This window comes from Neodiprion fabricii, chromosome 4 (assembly GCF_021155785.1).
Source record: "Neodiprion fabricii isolate iyNeoFabr1 chromosome 4, iyNeoFabr1.1, whole genome shotgun sequence".
Classification (NCBI taxonomy): Eukaryota; Metazoa; Arthropoda; class Insecta; order Hymenoptera; family Diprionidae; genus Neodiprion; species Neodiprion fabricii.
The window spans coordinates 39,427,786-39,446,745 of NC_060242.1; the positions used below are offsets into that span (position 1 = coordinate 39,427,786).

At 38.9% G+C, this 18,960-nt stretch overlaps 1 protein-coding gene across 3 annotated transcripts; it reads left to right on the forward strand.

Annotated features, from left to right (window-relative positions):
* Window positions 1–2,679: 2,679 nt before the first annotated feature.
* LOC124180416 lies at window positions 2,680–18,587 on the forward strand. 3 transcript variants are annotated; one of them, XM_046565885.1, is made up of 7 exons: window positions 2,680–2,898; window positions 8,293–8,475; window positions 8,705–9,189; window positions 10,608–10,739; window positions 17,014–17,435; window positions 18,183–18,313; window positions 18,498–18,587. In XM_046565885.1, exons 2-7 carry the CDS (start codon window positions 8,295–8,297, stop codon window positions 18,566–18,568), a joined length of 1,422 nt encoding a protein of 473 aa, XP_046421841.1. In that variant the 5' UTR covers window positions 2,680–2,898; window positions 8,293–8,294; the 3' UTR covers window positions 18,569–18,587. The 3 variants fall into 3 exon arrangements, with proteins under 3 accessions (XP_046421841.1, XP_046421839.1, XP_046421840.1); XM_046565883.1 differs by lacking the exon at window positions 2,680–2,898 and adding an exon at window positions 4,853–5,043; XM_046565884.1 differs by lacking the exon at window positions 2,680–2,898 and adding an exon at window positions 7,443–7,497.
* Window positions 18,588–18,960: the final 373 nt, after the last annotated feature.

An 18,960-nucleotide genomic window follows, 5' to 3' on the forward strand; every position in this document is an offset into this window, starting at 1 on the left:
GAGTTTCCGTACTGAGCTCTCGACACTGCTGCAGCCGTGCCCCACTCGGCGCCACCGCCACCAACCCCCGAGTCCAAAAGTCCCTAGGTTCCGCCCCGAGTAGCGCTCGATTCGACCCAATGACGTGATCCACTTCTATTCGGCGGCTTCGGTGCCGTTCCCTTACCGTATGCACGATATAAGTATACATATACCTCGGGCTTGTTCGGAAGGCCCTGCGTTTGCACGAAAATTAGGAAACGCGGGGGGTAACGACAAGTTCAGATATTCAAATTCATAGCCAAACTTGGGTATTTTCTCCCCCTCCCCCCCCTGCAGGTACTTCCACCAAAATTGAATGGTTGTACTCTGTACGTTAAACCTGTGTGCAACCAGCTGCTTTATACGTGATTCATCATAAGTGACTGTCGCCGACGCTTATACCTAGGTATAAATGATATGTCACGGAATGCTTCGTCACTGTATTAAATGTAGGCTGGACAGGTAGAAGCGGCGCTGTCGTATAATCGGAATGTAATAGGGAAATTATTGGTTCGTTGCTCTATTTATATAATCATTCCAATAATAAATGTAAATAACAGAAATAGCTACTCGAGGCGGTGGTTCATTCAGTCATGAATGGATAATGTTTTCTCACCAAACTTATTGCGCAGTGTATAAATTTTTTGATTATATGTACATATTAATACACTTACAAATCAATAGCATATGTTCACCATAGTATAACAGTCTAAATCGTTATCTTATACCAGGAAATAGATGTACGGTAATTGTTAGAAAATTGTTTTAAATTCGCGGAAGGTTTCGCCTTATTAGAACTGATTTTATAGGCAATCGATTATTTATCGATAATAATTGGTGACACAGAAGGTTGAGAGTTGGGAATAACATTATGTATGAGATCAATTATGAGTAGAAACTTTTTCGTCTAACCGCAAAGTGGTCCGATATATGTATAGGTGTAGTGATCGTTTACCGAGTGTTATGAGGCTGCAGGCCAGCTGATAGTTTCGAAACGGCGCAGGGCTAAATATACCTAATACTTCGCCACGTATGCGGAAGGTGTACATAGATACATGGCATGTACACATATGCACCCAACATAAGCAGCACGAACGGTTGAAGAGAAAATTTACGTTTCGGGCAAAGACACACGCGCATTGTGGTTAAGCACCTAGCCCAGTGTTTATGATTTGCATTGTGGGATATACCTGTGTATGTATACTCACCACTCTGCAGGTCATGGACACTAAAGGGAAATACTAAGCAGTTTACCCTAAGCCCAACCGTGATCCTTTATACTTCATTATTTCCTGTCATGCCGTTATGAGTATATATATGCGACTTCTAGGTATATCGTACCTTCGCCGTAAGTATTAATTTGACCGTAGAACACATTTACAGGGTCGTAAACGACCCCAGTTGACCCACTAACTGCGCTCCTAAGCTAGAAATTGTCATTATCGCGTTAATACTTTCAGTAGTACTATAACTGAACTTTAATGAAATTAAATCTGCTCTTCGACACTGGATTTCTTGATAAAACACGAAAAGATTTCTATACCTCGAGTCCCATTATTGGTTTTAGAACGATTTTACGAACAAGACACGCATGGGGTCGATAACGACCCCACTCACGGGTTAAAAGGTACAAAAAGATACATGTGTTCTAACGATAAGGAGAAAAATTAATTAGTTCTCCATTCGGGATTGCTGTAGTTTGTTTTCTAGAGAAATAAGTAAATGCAAATGAATAATCGAACAGCTTCGATACCTTTTCATTGTGTATACAGAATTTTGCACGGGTCTATGGATATTCAGTTTTCAAAGTTTAACTGCTTTACCAATTTGAATCAGGATTTGAAAGAAATCATTTCCGGAAGAAGAAGAAATTCTTTTAGTATGAAGCCTATTTCAATATGCCCAAGTCCAATATATCTCAAATTTCGAATCATTCATTACGCTTGTAAATTTACTTATGGTAAATTGTGATCGCTTTAATCAACGCACTTCGCTATGCCCAATAAAACACGGTCATATTTCCCTGGAGGTTCGAGAAAAAAAAACCTTTGCTCAATTTGTTACGGCCTGATAAATTCCGCAGAGTGCCTGTAACATATTTCCAGTTTCTAACGGACGATTGTAGCCACACCGACCGCGGCTGCAGTGCGTTTGTATAATACAATAACCTTTCACCGTAGGTAAAATTAATTCTTCGTCAAACATTGGCCGTACTTCGTACAGCGTAATGTGCTGTACGTTAAATCCTCGCACCCGGACTAAACGACCGGTGTATACATAATTGTGTCGAGGCGACCTTACAAAGCCCCAGGCAGAAGACGATAATTCCGAAAAAGAATCCAGAGCAAAACGAAGAAAGAGAAAAAAACCCGCAGGCACGATTACGGCACGATCGTGCGTAGAACGTTCAGCAGGCTCGGTTTCTCAATGAAAGAGATCAAGGATCAAGGGTAGAGACAACAGCAGCGACCACAAAACACGCTCGACATTTCCTAGAGACTTTTCTCCGCGCGGTTGGCAGACCGGACGCGCGAGGCGCACGGTGATTGGCCAGCCGCCGCGAAACAACGGACGATCGCGAGATTGGCGGCCATGTTTCCTCGTTCGGCCGTGTGCTTACGCAGTTGGTCTCTTTCCGCAGCGCCGACGGACGACTGCGACGACTCGGAAATCGAGCGAACGCAGCCGCGAAGCAAAGCGCAGCGAGTCGGTAGTTGGCGGCTCGAGCAGCTCGCAATAAGCAGAGTCGGTCGGTCAGTGGTGATAAGAATAAACCGTGGTTTAAGAAAGAAAGATAAGCTGGCGGACTACGAGAGGAAAATTCTCGATTGCGGGAGTATGGAGTAAAGCCAGACCGAGTCCTCGGGCCGACGAAAGGTAGGACAATCGGCGAAAACCCGAGCGGAATCCGTTCGAGCTGTGAAAGCGCAACGCAGACGCTTCCAAGCTGTTTAGTTCGTGAACGTCAGCCAAGTGTCAGTGAACCCGTGCAACACGCGGCCGCTGTCCGCTCTTCTTCTTCGTTTCTTCTCCGGCCGCAGATAACGAATCGTACGACGCTGTACGGTCAAATCGTACCCAAATTACTCGACTGACTTTGACAGTCGAGTGTCGAACCCCAATTTCCTGACACGAGAAACGACGGCTTCTCGTCATCTGTTACGTGCGCGAACACCCTGCGCACACGCGTGCACTCGAAGGACACGTGCATCCCGGTTCCTACTCGCCAATTTCAAAGAGGCCAAAGGTCCTGCAACTTGCTGCAGTTGCTGCAGACAAGTGTTAGCTCATCCGGTGAATCGATCATTGATCACGATTAAACGAGATCCGCAAACTGCACGCAAATTAGGTTTAGAGGGATTGCGGTGTCGTGTTTTTTCATTGACATATTCACGTTGATAGGGGGACGAGACGGGAGAGTAAATTAAAAATTAAAATAGAGGGCATATTAATATGTAGCTTTAATAAGATATGACTACGTAATTTTCAATCCCTTGTAATCGTTACAAAAAGCCACGCTCGATCACAAGTGGCCGATATGGGTGGCAGATTGATGGCGGATTGATGACCCACTAGCTTAATAAAATTACTTAAAATCAGCCTTAGCGGATTAACAAGGAGCATGAAAGAAATTATAAACTGTAACAAGATATATACCTCGGGTTTTGGATGAGTGGAAAGAGAAATACACGTTATAGAGTATCGTTAATCCCACCTTCAGTCCTTTTTTCCTTAATTTACGACAGTACCCGACGCACTAATGAGTATCTTTTATCGGACGAAAGGAACCGCGTGTGTTGGGCATGAAGCGTGTTGTGTTCAGTGCGAATGGTCGAGTTCATGAGTGGTCGCTTTGACGCGTGGCTAATCTGTTTCTACTATCTCGCGATGTTTTATTTTGATCTTTTTACCACCTCCAGATGCTTTCATCGTCACGTTCCGTTTTATTACCTTCTTCGGTAGCTTTGAACCACGACTACAAACGGCTGGCCTTCGATAGATTTTAATGCTTTAAAGATTAGACATGTTCTCGTTTGTGATGAAACCAGCGCACGATCTTGTATTATCAGAACAACTTAAGTTAATAGTTTTCAAACTTGGATACCTACGGACAATTTGTACTTTTGCGCCGAATTACCAACATTATACGTACTTCGAAATTGAATATTAGAGAAACGTTTCTGTTCTCTTCTCTAGCGTATTCTATTCGTTGTTATTGGTGCAAACGTAATACAAAACAAAAAACAACCGACTTGTGGAAACAACGATCATCATCAATGCGGTTCAGAAATAAAAGTGGAAATGTATTTTTCGGTATAACGTACACTTTAGTTTGCGCTCATCCAGCTCAGCAAAATTGTTCGATTTCATTATAATTTATAAGCATTAAACCAGCAACTTCTCTGCAGATTAAATTAACACGAGGCTGAAGTTAGCAACGTTAATGTATCCAGACTTTGAAACAAAAATTATTAACCCGCACCTTTAGAATACATGACAAAAGTTGAATGTACTAAATCTGAGTTTTTTGATGCTGTATCAACAGTTCGCTAAATTTCAAGTAATCCCAAAGCTGCAAAATAACGACTTATTTCAAAGATGCATCATTACAATAACGTTACTAACTTCAACCCGATAGGTTAACCGCGTTATTTACTCTGTCGATCGATCGCAGCGCCCCCACTACACACGTCTCTTAATTTTTCGTCTCTTTCCCCGTGTTACACATGTTACACATGTTACACATGTTCACAATTGGCTCCACGTCTCCGTTTCCGACAAACCTGGTTTGCCACTTGGTGGCAGTATAGCCGCGAAGGACAAATAACTGGTAGAACCGAAACGGCGGCTTCGATCTCAGTTCGATTCTTACTCCTGAGCGATCGCAACCCGTTCTCTTAATTAACCGTCGCGGACCAGTTCGAATTTTGAAAATGTTACCGCTACTCAGGCACAGAAACCGGACGGCGAGCAGCGACGAGACGCCGGAAAATCCAGAGCCGGATAACCCGAAACACGAATGTAATTATCCGACGCATAGTATCAATTCAATTCCCTAAAACGATGTAATGGGATAGAATTAACGGGTTGTGTTTGCGCACAATACTCGTCTCAAGTTTGCGATTCGAGTATTCTCGACGGATCACGGACGGACGCCTTTCTTCGTTTGTTCTTTCGGCCCTCTTCAAGTACGGACAAAAGACCAAGTATTTACCGTCCGCTTTGCTAGGCCCCGGTAAAGTATGGCCCAGTTGTGAATATGTACGGCAACACTGACTACGTGGCTCACAGGCGCGGGTGTGAAATATCGAGCTGCAGTATTAGCGGGAGAAAAGACACCTCTGGAGCACTTTATTATTCGAGTACTCAGCAAACTTAACACACTCTGGTATAGAAAATTTCCTGAAATATCGTCGCACCGAAGTACTCTTTCACTCAATATTATAGTATCAAAATCACCAATTTGTGTCATCCAAATTTTCTATTTCATTCGGGATTCGCAACGTTGAAAATCTTTGTTGAAAATTTCTACAGTAAGTCCATAAGATACATCCAAATTCCTCTACAATATCATCGGAAATTGGACCAAACCAGATGAATTTCCATGGAATATTTTCACTAAGGATATCTGCTGTAACGGTTGTTCAAGACGTGGAAAATAAACTTGTTGATTGTGAAATTATCGTAAGAAATATTTTCTACGATGTGTGATCAATTTCTGAAAGGCAGAAAATGCGGATCGTCAAATTGCTCATCCCGATTCGTTTTAAATGATTTAACAATTGTGGATCCGACTAATATTTTCAACGACTGCACAATCAGTTACAGCTTACAAGCAGGCAGACCGCTTTTGCCCGAAATGTCTCCAGGCTTTACAACTTGTATAATATTTATATATCTATGCATTCGAAAGAGAAACGTTCCTCTGCATTATACCCGAACTTTTACTCATTCGATGTTATCCTTTCATTTAAGGGGACTAGGAAAGCTCTGACGGCTAAAAATGGGATGAAAAATTAAATGTCATTTATGATCGAGTGAGAAAATATACGCGATGTTCTTATCTTTAAGTTAATTGTCACAGTTTTGGCAATGACGATCAATGGTCTTAAAAATAAAAAAATCGCGTACGTTATATCGATTGTTCGTAAACGCCATTCGAATTTTTACCTCATTTTTAGCCTAATTTCGCGAATTTTTCAGTTGTCTTTACGCAAAAATGTTCGCAAAATATTATCCTAATACAATAGGTCAATGAGAAAAGATGATATTTTTCAATATTTTAAGCCTTCGTGGTCCCCTTAAAAGTAACCGAACTCGATAGCTTTAACCGAACCGACTAATGAAAAACAAAATAGTCGGATTTGCATAGATATTAATTACAGCCTACATGTGAAATCATTTCTTTCTGAAAAGGCTGCGCGAGTTTCGTTTCGCGAAAAGTTTTCTCTTCGTCAAGGCAAAATATATGCGTGTACATTTGCATATAATATTTCTCTTATGTACAACATCAGCATTCAAGCAAATCCTACGTATGATAAATATAAAATCTGTATTAATTATGTCGCGGCAAATGATTAGCGAAAATGTGATTGCAAGTGCGTTCTCTTTTGTTTGTGCGACACACTGTTGATACATAAATTGCTCTACTGTTCCGAGCAATATCATCAATACTAGCCCTACAATATCATCGTGATCCACTGAAGCGCTGCGAAGCATCGCGATGATCTATACTTCGCGTTTAGATATGCATCTGATGCATATGATCGTTATCGCTGCAAATATGTTCATTCCAATGTTTTTCCACCATTCACATATTCGTACTCGAAAGCGTCACGTTTTTCATACAGCGCTTCAAAAACACCCACATGACGATATCTTGATCGTTCCGACGTGTGTTATACGACTGTTTTTACAACCGACTATAAGATAAGTGTACCACTTATTGACCTTGTCCCAATAACTGTACCTATTTAGTCGTATCTGTTTGATCCTTGGTTCGAAAATTACCAAAAATTAATTTTTAGCCTGAAACCTGCACAAATTCACAATTGGTGCCGTAAATTTATAATTTTGAAAAATAAAAGAGTCAATAATTGGGGCTAAACGTGTCAATAACTGGTAAACTTATCTTACGTGGCACGTTTCTTTTTTTTTATTCCAATCATTTGACTACACTAGTGACGACTTTTCAATATTCCTCAACTACCTCGATTGCGTGCAAACTCGACTCAAACAGCGACCAATGACAAACTTTATTTGCCAGAATCTTCAAGCGTCGACTACAGTCTGCGCTTCAGAGGGGCGATGAAATACACGCGACATTTTCCAGCTGAAAAAAGTCGTCCGCTCATTGTCAGACCGGCTCCGCGTATAATCGCTAAGTAGGCAGTACGATACGTAATTCGCAATTTTCAACAGCTGTGTTCACCTTCATGGCGAGCGATCCGCGATTTGCAAATTTCTTCGAGAGCTGTATGGATCGTGCTAATTTTTTTTTACAACAGTTTTGCTCCTCGTCATGAAATCTTTGATGCGTTTCTTTTTTTTTTTTAAGAATTGTGTATTCGCGTAGTATAAAAGTTACCTAATTCTCCGGAATTGAAAATGATTTGTGGTTTGTCATAGCTGTATTATCGATTGCAGAATTTTTTTTCACTCATTTTGCTTATTACGCTTTACGGTTTTTCTTCTTACACATGTTTTCTTTCTTTTTTTATGAAACATGAGAAAAAGTAAAAAAATTGTACAATATTAGATCTCTCGTATTAACAGATTTTATACCAGAATGTTAGCTTAATCGAAACACTCGGAAAGACGAACTCGTGTCCTCCACGTTGCAAAAGAAAGAAAAACATCGAGGCCAAAATTCATCGGTGAATTCGTATTGTAAAGCATTATACAAAACACTTGTGTTAATTCAACTGACTAAATAATGAAGAACACTCGTTGAAACGTATATATATAAATAATAATCCTATGAGCCCGGATATGTTGTTAATAATTCCATTACCTGTATGGAAAACGGTTGAAAATGAATTTCCCTAACAATTTTAATACGTTCTGTGAAACTCGCCGTTCATCGCCGGCAGATTATAGACAACCGAAGCTACATTTTCGATGAACGGTTGCCTATCTGCCGGGGCTGAGTGCAAAGTTTCACAGAAAACTCCAGGTTATAGGTCTAATTAAAATATTAATTTAAAGAGGGAAAAAAAAATTAAAAAATAAAAAAACTAAACTAATCTCTGTTAATAATTTCCTCCTCAGCGATGAACGGTTCTCGGCTTGGCAGAGGCCGTGGTGGCCGGCTCGCGGTCTACGCTGGAAGTCTTGTGGGCCTCCTGCTCCTGGTGATGGTGTATCGCGCAGCCGTCTCGGAGATGGCGAGACTTCGAGAAATCCACGTCCAGTGCACCCACGACAAAGAATCGTTGGCCGCTCAGTTTCAAGGTAAGATAACAGAAAGAGATAGATAGATAGATAGAGAGAGAGGAGCGCTTATTTCAAGAACAAGGTAAACCATTAACAAGATATGAAAAACTTTCAATGGACAAATCGGCAATGATTTGACCAGAGTAAAAATGTAAAAGTGAAACTACTATAATCGGACACTATATAGCAAACAGCAGTTACGGTAACTGTATGAGATTTAACAGAAATACACTATGATGATCCGCAGTGATATCCGAGTACAAGATGAGAATTGAGAAGTCTCTGGCGGATGAGAAGAGCGCGAACGTTGCCGCGAAGCAGGAACTCGAGCACAGGGCGACGATCGAGAAATCGCAACGGGACAAGGATCTCGTGGAAGCGAATCACAGGTACAACTCTTTGGACCAGGAGTTCAAGACCCTCAAGACCCAGTACAAGGATTATCTCGACGAGTGCGCGATGAAGCAGCAACAGGCGTCCGAGGAGAAGACAAGGCTCGAAAACACTTTGCAGGAGCTCAGGACCGAAGTCCAGCGGGCGCAGGAAGACAGGGACGCGGCGAAGAACAGCCTCGAGAACTTCAAGAACAAGTATCTTACCGTCGAAACGGAGAAGGGCCGGTTCGAAAACATGTACAACGACATGGTCAAGACCAATGAGGCGACGGCCATGGAGAAGCAGAAACTCGAGAAACATGTTCACCAGCTCAAAATTGAGCTCGAAGATGTGAAGGTGAGTTCGATATCTGGTAATGCGTGTCGGTGTTTGAAAGGAGGTTGCGATAATTCGGAAAGAAAAAAATGGGAGGATGCTAAGTTTGTAAAGACGTGATTAGACGTGATCGGAGTTAAAATATGTAACGGATAAAAATCATTCGTTTTGTGCAATGAATTTTTTCAGTTTCGGTAGGTTATTTCGACTATCGATGGGTTCGTGTGCTGTATGGATCAGGAGTTGGGAAAGAAGAAAAAAAAAAACCGTTTACGAAAAATTCCAGCAACACTGTTTGTGCCGATGATCGTAAACACGAATGAAACATCATTCCTGTTATGTGATTAAACATAAGCTGAGATGTAAAGAATTTGAGGAAAGGTTTTATCATCAGAAATTTCAAAATGATTACACTACGGTGTTTTTCATCCGATTTATTGTTAGATGTTTTCTGGCACGTTTTGACCCATGATCAGATTCTCATAGATTATCCGAAAATTATTCGAGAAATCTTACAACAAGTACAGATGTGACGAACAAATGTGATTGTTGACGAAAATCTTTTGTATTTTCCTCAGACAAATCTATTTTTATCCACTGTGAAGATAATATTTGTAAATTTTTATTTTTTCACATCTACTCGTGTAATCAATGAAATAAACCGGCAAATTTTGCAATCGGATGAAAAATACCAGAGTTTTTCGAGAATTTCAAAATTACTGATGATAAAAGCGTTTTTTAAATTTTTGTTGAAAGGTTTTGTGATCCAAACCTACTTATCTTCATGTCCTTCACGTAGTAGGGATATTGTTTCTTTTGTGTTCATTATCATTGGTGCAAATAACATTTCTGGAGAATTTTTAAGCGATTTTACGTCTTTTTTTCCGACTTCTGATTCAGACGGAACGGGCTATTCATCACTTACGATGATATGTATACTTGGGGACAATGAATTTGAGACGGCTTATTTTTTACACTAGACAGTTATGTTGGCAACGCAGAGAAATCTACAGCGCCATAGTCGGCCGAACGCGAAACAAACTCAATCTCGATAAACATAACATAATCTATAACCGTCGAATCTAACCTTAAAATACTGCGAGGATAATGACTTGTTGGATTGGCACGTATTCTAAGGTTAGATTCGACGGTCGTGGGTTATGTTACGTTTATTGAGATTGAGTTAGTTTCGCGTTTGGCCGACTATGGCGCTGTAGGTTTCTCTGCGTTGCCAACATAACTGTCTAGTGTAAAAAATTAACCGTCTCAGATGCATCGTCCCCAAATGTACATACATTCGATCTAATTATGTTCTCAAATTTCCTTGCTACCGTGAATCCTAGAGTTGTTTTGAGATCCTTTAAATATAATTTTTTCACGATCGTGAGAAAATAATTTCAGATTCTTATGAACTAATTTTTCTCTTTCTTTTGTCGCAGAGATCCTGTGGTCAGCCCGCCGCACCTCCGTCATTTGTAGGCGAACCGAACGGAGCGGCGCCGAAGGAGGCGGAAGGGGGCCAAGACGCTGGAGCAGCAATGAACCTGGCGAAACCGCCGGCTCCGCAACAGGTAAGTCCGCCCAGTGACGGTGCCGGGGGTCCACCACAGCCGATTCAGCCGCCTCAGAACCACGTCCCAGTTCGTCCCGAGGACGGGGCGCAGGTTGACCCGGCGAGCAACGTCGGATTCGAGGTGGACGAAGGGGTCGTCGTACCGGCTGGGCCGAACGCGGCAGAGGAGCTGGATCGCGCGGCCCTGAACGATAACGGGAACAAACCGCCCTCGGAAAACGTCGTCGACAATCCAAACCAGAATAACGCAATACCGAACTCGGGAAACGCCGGTGACAACGACGGAAACGTTCTAGCCGCCCCGAATCTCGCACAAAAAACGTCGAGCGCCGGGCCTCCCGGAGACGGCAATCCTGAAGCCGTTCCGAATGTTCCTATAGTCAAGATCGAGGACCAGGGTCAGGTTGTTCAGGACAGACCCGAGACGCACTGATCTTATACCTGGCGAAATAACCGGAGCGCGGTTTATAGGCGATTCGTATCACGGTGGTTGATTTTACGATGTTGAAGTTAGAAACGTCAGCGTAAATCCAGAGCGACTAACTACTACCTGAAAAACCTGGGATCTGGGGATTTTCTTTTTATTTTCGTGGGAAAACCTGAAATTCTTGGGGAGTTTTTTTTTTATTCTTCTCATGGAAAAGCCTGAAACCAATGAGAATGCAGTTGGTAACGTTAACGTAATGGAACATCACGGGGGGAAACTATGGAAAAATCATTATTGAGTAACTTTATAATGAGTTTCAAGGAGTTGACTTTGAAAAAGATGAGTATATTCTGTTCATCGTGGTTCTCTAAATTTCAGGTACCCCTTAAGGTGTCAAGTAACGATTTTTCCTAAACAGGCATCGTTACATTACCATTACCAACTTCATCCCCATTGAAATCGTAGAACATTTTTTTTTTTTTTTTCTTGCTGCACACAAATTATTTTACCTATGGAAAATAATGGGATAGAAATAAATACCAAACAAAAATACTGAAAATTGTCGACAAAAAAGATAATGTGAGAAGTATAATGATTTGCATTATCTGAGCAGTCTATGAATAAGGATCGGTACTTCAGATTAACATGGAAAATGATAAAAATTATCTGAAATAATCTGAAATTTTTAGGGAATTTTGGTGCCATGTTTTAGTCAACACTCTGATAACAAGACTTTGTAGGGGGAGAGTCGCCATTTTCCATTTTTAAAATACTTCTGGAAAGTTGAGTCTGCAAAATGTTTGATCACACGTCGCTTTATGATCGTTTAGTGTATTCCTAACCATCCTAAAGTTGTGAAATTATGATTTTTCTCTTTCTTCTAAAAAACGGATTGCTGCAATGACGTTTCGAACTTGGAAGATCGTGATTTTATACCGCTGAGTTCCCCTCCACTCGAAATCACGACGTACCTCGCGAATCACTGAATTCTATCGTGCGATTGTATACGTTCAATATCCCGAATAATAATCAACCGATGTAATTATACATCCGCTCCGGCTTTTCAAGGGAAGATTTATACTCACTTGTCGAGTACTTGCCACGTACCTACCTAACTTCGCATCTTGTCATATAATTGGACGCTTATATTATACGGGATCGATTTTAGTTACCCCAGTTTTCATAACTCTGCGATAATTATATACATTCCTTTCGTCTCTCGTCAGTTTCTCGTTTATCCTTTCTTTCCTGTTATCGTCTTCTCTATCTTGTTTATTTTTTCAACACAGCCGCAGGGTTTTTTGATTTAATTTTCAAACACTTGAATTACGAATGTCCAGCACCGACGAAACTTCATTAACAAAGGTCAAAATATCACCCAAAACAAATTTCATCGCGATCCACAGCTGCGTGTTATTTCACACCTTTATGTTCAAACTTGAATGATACTATTTTTAGTGTTTGAAACTTCGTCTCAAGGCCTCTGTGTTTGTCTTCGTAAAAGCACGTCTTCGAAACACTTGCGGTCTTTTGGAGGACTGATATTTTACCCTGACCTTACATAATAAATCATAATAACAACATGAGCATTAAATTGGAATTTTACGAGTTCTGCTTATTATATACATATGCTAGAACTTATTTTTATATCAATCAAACTGTGCAGTAACCTGAATCAGAAAATTATAGGTACATAAAATATCGATTAACTATAATAACGTAATGCATCGTTATACAAATTAAACATATAATTTGTAATATACAAAGATACACGTGTAATAATTTTCCGCTATTGTTTCTGCATTCTCACAGATTGTTTATACCACAGATAGTAACTATTGTATGTATGCACCTAGTTATTATTTATACTATTTACTTCGCCGTGTTATATTAATGTAGAACAGGTGGCTTTGGGATGTGATTTGCGACTTTCCCCTGCATTACTTGTGTAATCGTTTGTCTCGTTTAAATGGCTGGAAAACCGCTATTTAGTTTGTAGATTATTCTTCCCGCAGGGCACCTTGCATGACACATTATTATGTATGTATATTAATACCGACTAACCGTGGCTGCAATATACTTTTCTGTTCCTTACTTCTCTCTTTATTTTTTAGTATCTCGATTAGAAAATTTCCGTAATTCGAGCCGGATGTTTGATTGAATTTTCGAAACAACCTCGTTCTTTCTCTTTTATCCCTCTCTTTCTCTAATTCGTCATTGTTCTCTCATCCTATCAATAACTTGATTGATCGATTATACTCTCCTGAAAACAATCAAACGGTAAGAAATCTCTAAAACCTGCAAAGTTTTTCACTCTGCAGTTGTCTGTAATTTCAATTTTTCGGTAAAAGAACAAAGAACCAGGTATGAATAATAAAAACGTTAAACAACTGCACATAATGTTTGATAATTGGCGATACATATAAATCAAGTTTCATATACGCAATTACCAAAAATGTCAACATCACATGACAGAGAAGAGATTTTAAAAAATTAATTGCGAAAAAATTTCGATTACAGAATTTGCGCGCATCTAATTCCATCTAATATGATAACAATTAGTATGCAATAATTGAGTTGAAAAAACTTGAGGCAATTTGTTCAGCACAAAAATACATACCCACACAAATGCACCCATATATATATATATATGAAATATATATATATGAGCGAATAAAGACCCTGTGTAAATGAATTAGCTGTCTTTTCATGTACAATGGGAATCGTGAAACGACAAAGAAAGGTGAATTATATATGCTTATATATTTATATAGATTGATTATTATAGAGTGAACGAAGGACGTGCTACGCCTTGAATGTGCCTGTACATCTGTGTTACTTAAAATATTATAAATAATAAACTGTTATCATTTCTACTTGCTTGCGTTTTTTTTTTACTTATCATATATGATATATATCGATATATATATATTGTACATACATGCACCCGCACCTAACTAAATACAGCTACGTGTATATAGTATATTATGTACGTACTGATATCGCGTGTCAATCGTGACGTAGGAGCTTCAAAAAAAAATTTTTTTTAATTTTTGAACCAAAAACAATTTCTCACCAATTTTATTTCTCTGTATTTTATATTTATTTTCTTCTATTATTAACGACATAACGTTCAAAATTTGGATCAGATTCGATTGGTTTTACTTATTTATTAACCTAATGCTTGCACGTTTACGTTCTGCAAACGATTCTTGTGGTGCTATTTTCGTTGATAATAATTATGTAATTCAGTGGTTGTAGTAACTAGATATTTAATTAACCTCGAGCTTGCTCATGCACGATTTTATCATGTGACAAGGTATTAATTTATTAATTTAGATACTGTAAACATTTTTTTACATTTCAAACTATTTTATAAATTTATCACTTCTTCTATCTACTTTTGATGAACCTTATTAATGTAATATACACGTATGCGTAACCTTGTTTATAATATGCTGCTACATCTTATTACAATTGTTTACTTGCGATTCTTTATAATTTTTTTCTGTTATTTGTCGCTTCTTTACCCAATTTTGTTTCAATTTTTGACGTTGAACGCATTTTTCATAAGAATACGTTTTAATATCGGGAATAAAATGCAGTCGAAAGAATAATGTTATTTGTTTGGCTTCGCAAGAGGTGTAATACAATGAATACAATTTCTCTCGATTACACGTTTAAAATGATCGCTTCAATTATTCATAAACGATGTACGCGTACGAAGCTGAAATTTTTATAGTTAAATATAACACGCCGAATGTCGCCAGCAAACTTTTAATGTTCAATTACAGCTGAGCAAGTATAAAGTTAGAGTCAACAATTTACCGCGAACAAATAAAACCGGCAAAGTCTAACCAGCGCTCAACGGTTTTTCAGGAAGCAAATTTAATAACTCGTTTAAAACTTTACTAATATAAAAACGATTCGTTCATCTACCTGAATAAATTTTGCCAAATACCATATTCGTTTATTATTTTCTCGAAATATCTCTTCCAACTTTCACCTGCGTCTCGGTGAAACAATTCATATAGTACTTCGGTACAATTTTACGGTAATTTATAATAACTTACGCTGTTATATTCAGAATTGAAAGATTTATCAGAAAAATACTGATAATCACGTAAGTAGTAAAATTGTGCATGATTTTATTTAAAACAGTGCCAAAGCTTCTAATCTTATAATTTGCATGAAAATTCTTTCGCATCTGGTTGGGGAAAAGGAGAAGAAGAAAAATAAAACCATACACCCGTCTTAGCCTTAGAATTATCGCAGAGTTCTCGTAAACTTGGAGAAATGATAAAAGTAAGGGAATATAAATTATCAACGATTAAAGTCACAAAATTTAACAGAGTTTTCAGTTACTTTTATTTTTTTTATTTCTTAGTTATTAGCTTAGTGGAATTGAGAGAGATCATTCCACTACGTTGTAAAACCCAAATTTGTAAGAACGTTGATTATGCAAATTTGGAATTGCATCAGATTTTCACGATTCTTGGTGAGATGTTACGTATGGATAGATAGTCTTTTAAAAAATCACGTCAAATCGTCGAAAGCACATGATAAGATGCAAGTCGACAGAATGTTGACGAATTGAAACAATTTCCCCTCTACCGCAAAATTTGCAACAATTTCGATGATTTTCAACGACTTTGGTTAACTTGACGATTCTCTGTTGCTTCGAGAAATATTTCGATCATTCAAGCTTCTTTGGTTCAAGGATCTATGAGGTGAAAAAGCGTCGAAACAAAAACGTGGCGAAAGCCTTCAACACATTCACTGAAGCTAATTCAATTACATTCAACTATAAGACTTCCCATGATGGGGGAGAAAATGTTAAAATACTTAAATTCGAATATTAATACCTCAATATTTTACTTACATCATAGAAATTTCAATTTTTCGCCCCTAAAAACTCCATACCGCTTATCTGATTCTGATGAACAATGTCTGATTTTATTCGTAACTGAATTCTCCACAGATCTTCCAAGTCAAATTATGATTAAAATTATGATGAATTACGATCAGTTGTTCAATTACAAGTTCAACATTTTTAAATTATTACGATTGGATACAGTGATTTTTATCCACTAACTAAGGAGCTCAAGAAAGAATCTGCATCCAAGGCAAGTTGCAGGAAATTCGTTTACTAACAGAATGAGCTATTTTTCAATAGAATCTAAATAGACAAACTATACCGGCTTTTCGCTGAAAAAATAGTGCAGTAATGTGATTTCTTTAATGTCGGTAATAACAATGTTTTTTGTTGAAACGCTTTCATCTGGATCACAGTAACTTTCTCGAATCAGATTCAACTTGATCAGCTTCAGTTGCTGTGTTCAACTTAAATATTGTTACGTTTTTGATTAGACACATTTTTGTGCCGAGTCAATTTTTATAACAAGACAGTATTCTGTGTTTTTTGGGCTTGCTGATTACGAATCTGAAATCAGGTTTCAAAAATTCAAAATGGTGGATACAATATGGCGGACGAAAATTCCAAATTCAATCAAATCCAGTGCAAAGAATTCATTTACCAATAAAATGAGACATTTTTAATACAATCAGCCAAACTGTACCGGTGATTTTAGGTGAAAAAATATTAGAATAATTTAGTTTTTTTTACGTTCACAATTGTAATTCAATATTGAAACGTATTGATCTGGATCACTGTAAATTTTTCGGAAAAGATTCAACTTGACGAACTTCACTTACCCTGTTTAACTTTCGTTGTGTTATATTTTCGATTCGCCAAATTTTTTACCCAGGTTCATACAAGCTGAACGATTTAATTTTCACCCGTTAAATTCATGGCCCCCCTTATTCAACGACCTCATCCTTACAGAGCACGTCGACGACGATGCCGAGGTTGCGAGCAGCGCAGGTTGGCGACGGCTCCTTGAAGTCGAGTACGAAGGGATCGACGCAACCCGGAGAAAAGTCGTCTCCTGGTGTCCGGAAGGTGAAACTTCCCGCTGGAGTTCCGCCCATCCCGAAATTCGAGGCGGAAAGAAACCCCGCGGCAACGAATGGAGATAAAGTTGAAAAGGGCCGGGGCGATGCCGCCGAGCTTCCATTCGAGGAGGAAAAGCTCCAAGGTCCAGTCGCCGATAATCAGGTCGCGAACCCTCCTCATTTACCCGCCGCGCAACGTCATCCTGGGGAACAGGCCCAACCTCGCCAGGACAGCTGGGCCTGGCCCGCCAAAGTTGCCCCCGGGGTCCAGGAAATTGGCGACGAGCTCAGCAACAGGGAAAAGATACCAGGGTGAGTGTTGAATTCGGTAATACAGGTATCGATAAAAAAATGTTTGAATATTGTTGGGATTACGAAAAACAGTGACTAGGGTTAAATATAATTTGGCATATACATATATGCGATTTTTAGTTGTTTTCTTTACATATTGCTGAATAACCATAAGAATTTATTTCACGTAAGATCACCTGATCCATTTCACCTTCGTGTTTCGATTAGAAGATACGTTTTTCTTTTCTCCACTCCATCTGAAACTCTTCTTGCACACGGCAAGACGGAAGTCAAACTTGACACGGACTTGATTCTGGAATTAAAATTTCTACCAAAGTATCCTTCGAATCATTTTTGTAAAGTCAATAATCTAGCCACTTATAAAGACGGTTGAAGATAAAGTTCTGCGTACAAAGTAAGTAATTAAAACTTAGGAACCGTTTCGGCTACGAATTTCATTCAACGGACAAGTTTTGCAAAGAAGCGAGCAAATCAATTTAAAAAAAAAAAAAAAAAACAAACACAAATAAAATAAAGAATGTTTAATCTTCTCCATGCTTTCCAAATGAGAAAACTTCGGATTCCGAGGACGATCTTTTAATGTTGAATTTCAGAGGTATCCTTTCGCTGGGAATGCTTTTTATTTTTTTTACTACCGAGGGCAAGTTTTTCAGGTCCAGATAAAGAGGAAAGGATTTTTCTTCCAAACGAAACACTCTGATGTACCAAATATTTGTATTGTTTGTTTTCATATTTTTCACTCTACAGGCTCGAGGAGACGGGGATTCGACAAATTGCTGACGGTGTTGAGTACGGTCAGTACGGTGCTGATTACGAGAAGGATTCGCCGATGAAAAACAACGATCTGCACTTAGAGGAAGGGGAAGAAGAGGGAGAAGGTGAGGAATAAAAATGAGTGTTCACTTTTATCACGTTTTACGAACCGCAATAATCAGTTAGCTGTAAAATTATTCCATATAAAATACCAACTGGGAAATAAGCGAGAATTGAAATAATCCGTTGAACATGTAAGCCAAATTTTACGATATCGCCCAACTTTCTTATATTATATTTATTTTCAAGACGGAGACGACCCGCTGGACTATCCGATACTCGAGGGAAACAATATGAAGGCTGGAAAGAATCCGGAATGAGAAGCAACGATTTAAGAGGAAAAAGAAAAAAAAAAGAAAAATTTCCTACCAGAATAAATTAACGTTGAGTTACACGTCGCGTAGAGTGAGCTAATCAAAAAAGGAACAATAATAAATTTTGCGGTGTTGCGGGTGTGTCGGAACATGGCAAGAATGCTGATGGATAACGCAACGGAAAACCAAAAGGAGAAAAAAGCCATCCGATGTTAAATACTGAACTTATACGCAGTAGCGTAGCGATAATCGATGACGGTATAAAATAATGAGCGAAAAAATTCGAACAATAACGGTGAAGGTTTGACATTAACCGATTGAAACACAGTAATAATAACAATAATGTTAAATAACGATAGTGATTTTATAGAAGAATACATCGACTTATATCAGCGTAA

Excerpts from the sequence above, each read along its gene's own strand:
- LOC124180416 (XM_046565883.1), top strand. The coding sequence starts at position 4,956 with ATGTTACCGCTACTCAGGCACAGAAACCGGACGGCGAGCAGCGACGAG. Across the intron at positions 17,436-18,182 it reads AACAGGGAAAAGATACCAGG|GCTCGAGGAGACGGGGATTC; the intron begins GTGAGTGTTGAA and ends TTCACTCTACAG. Across the intron at positions 18,314-18,497 it reads AGGGGAAGAAGAGGGAGAAG|ACGGAGACGACCCGCTGGAC; the intron begins GTGAGGAATAAA and ends TTTATTTTCAAG.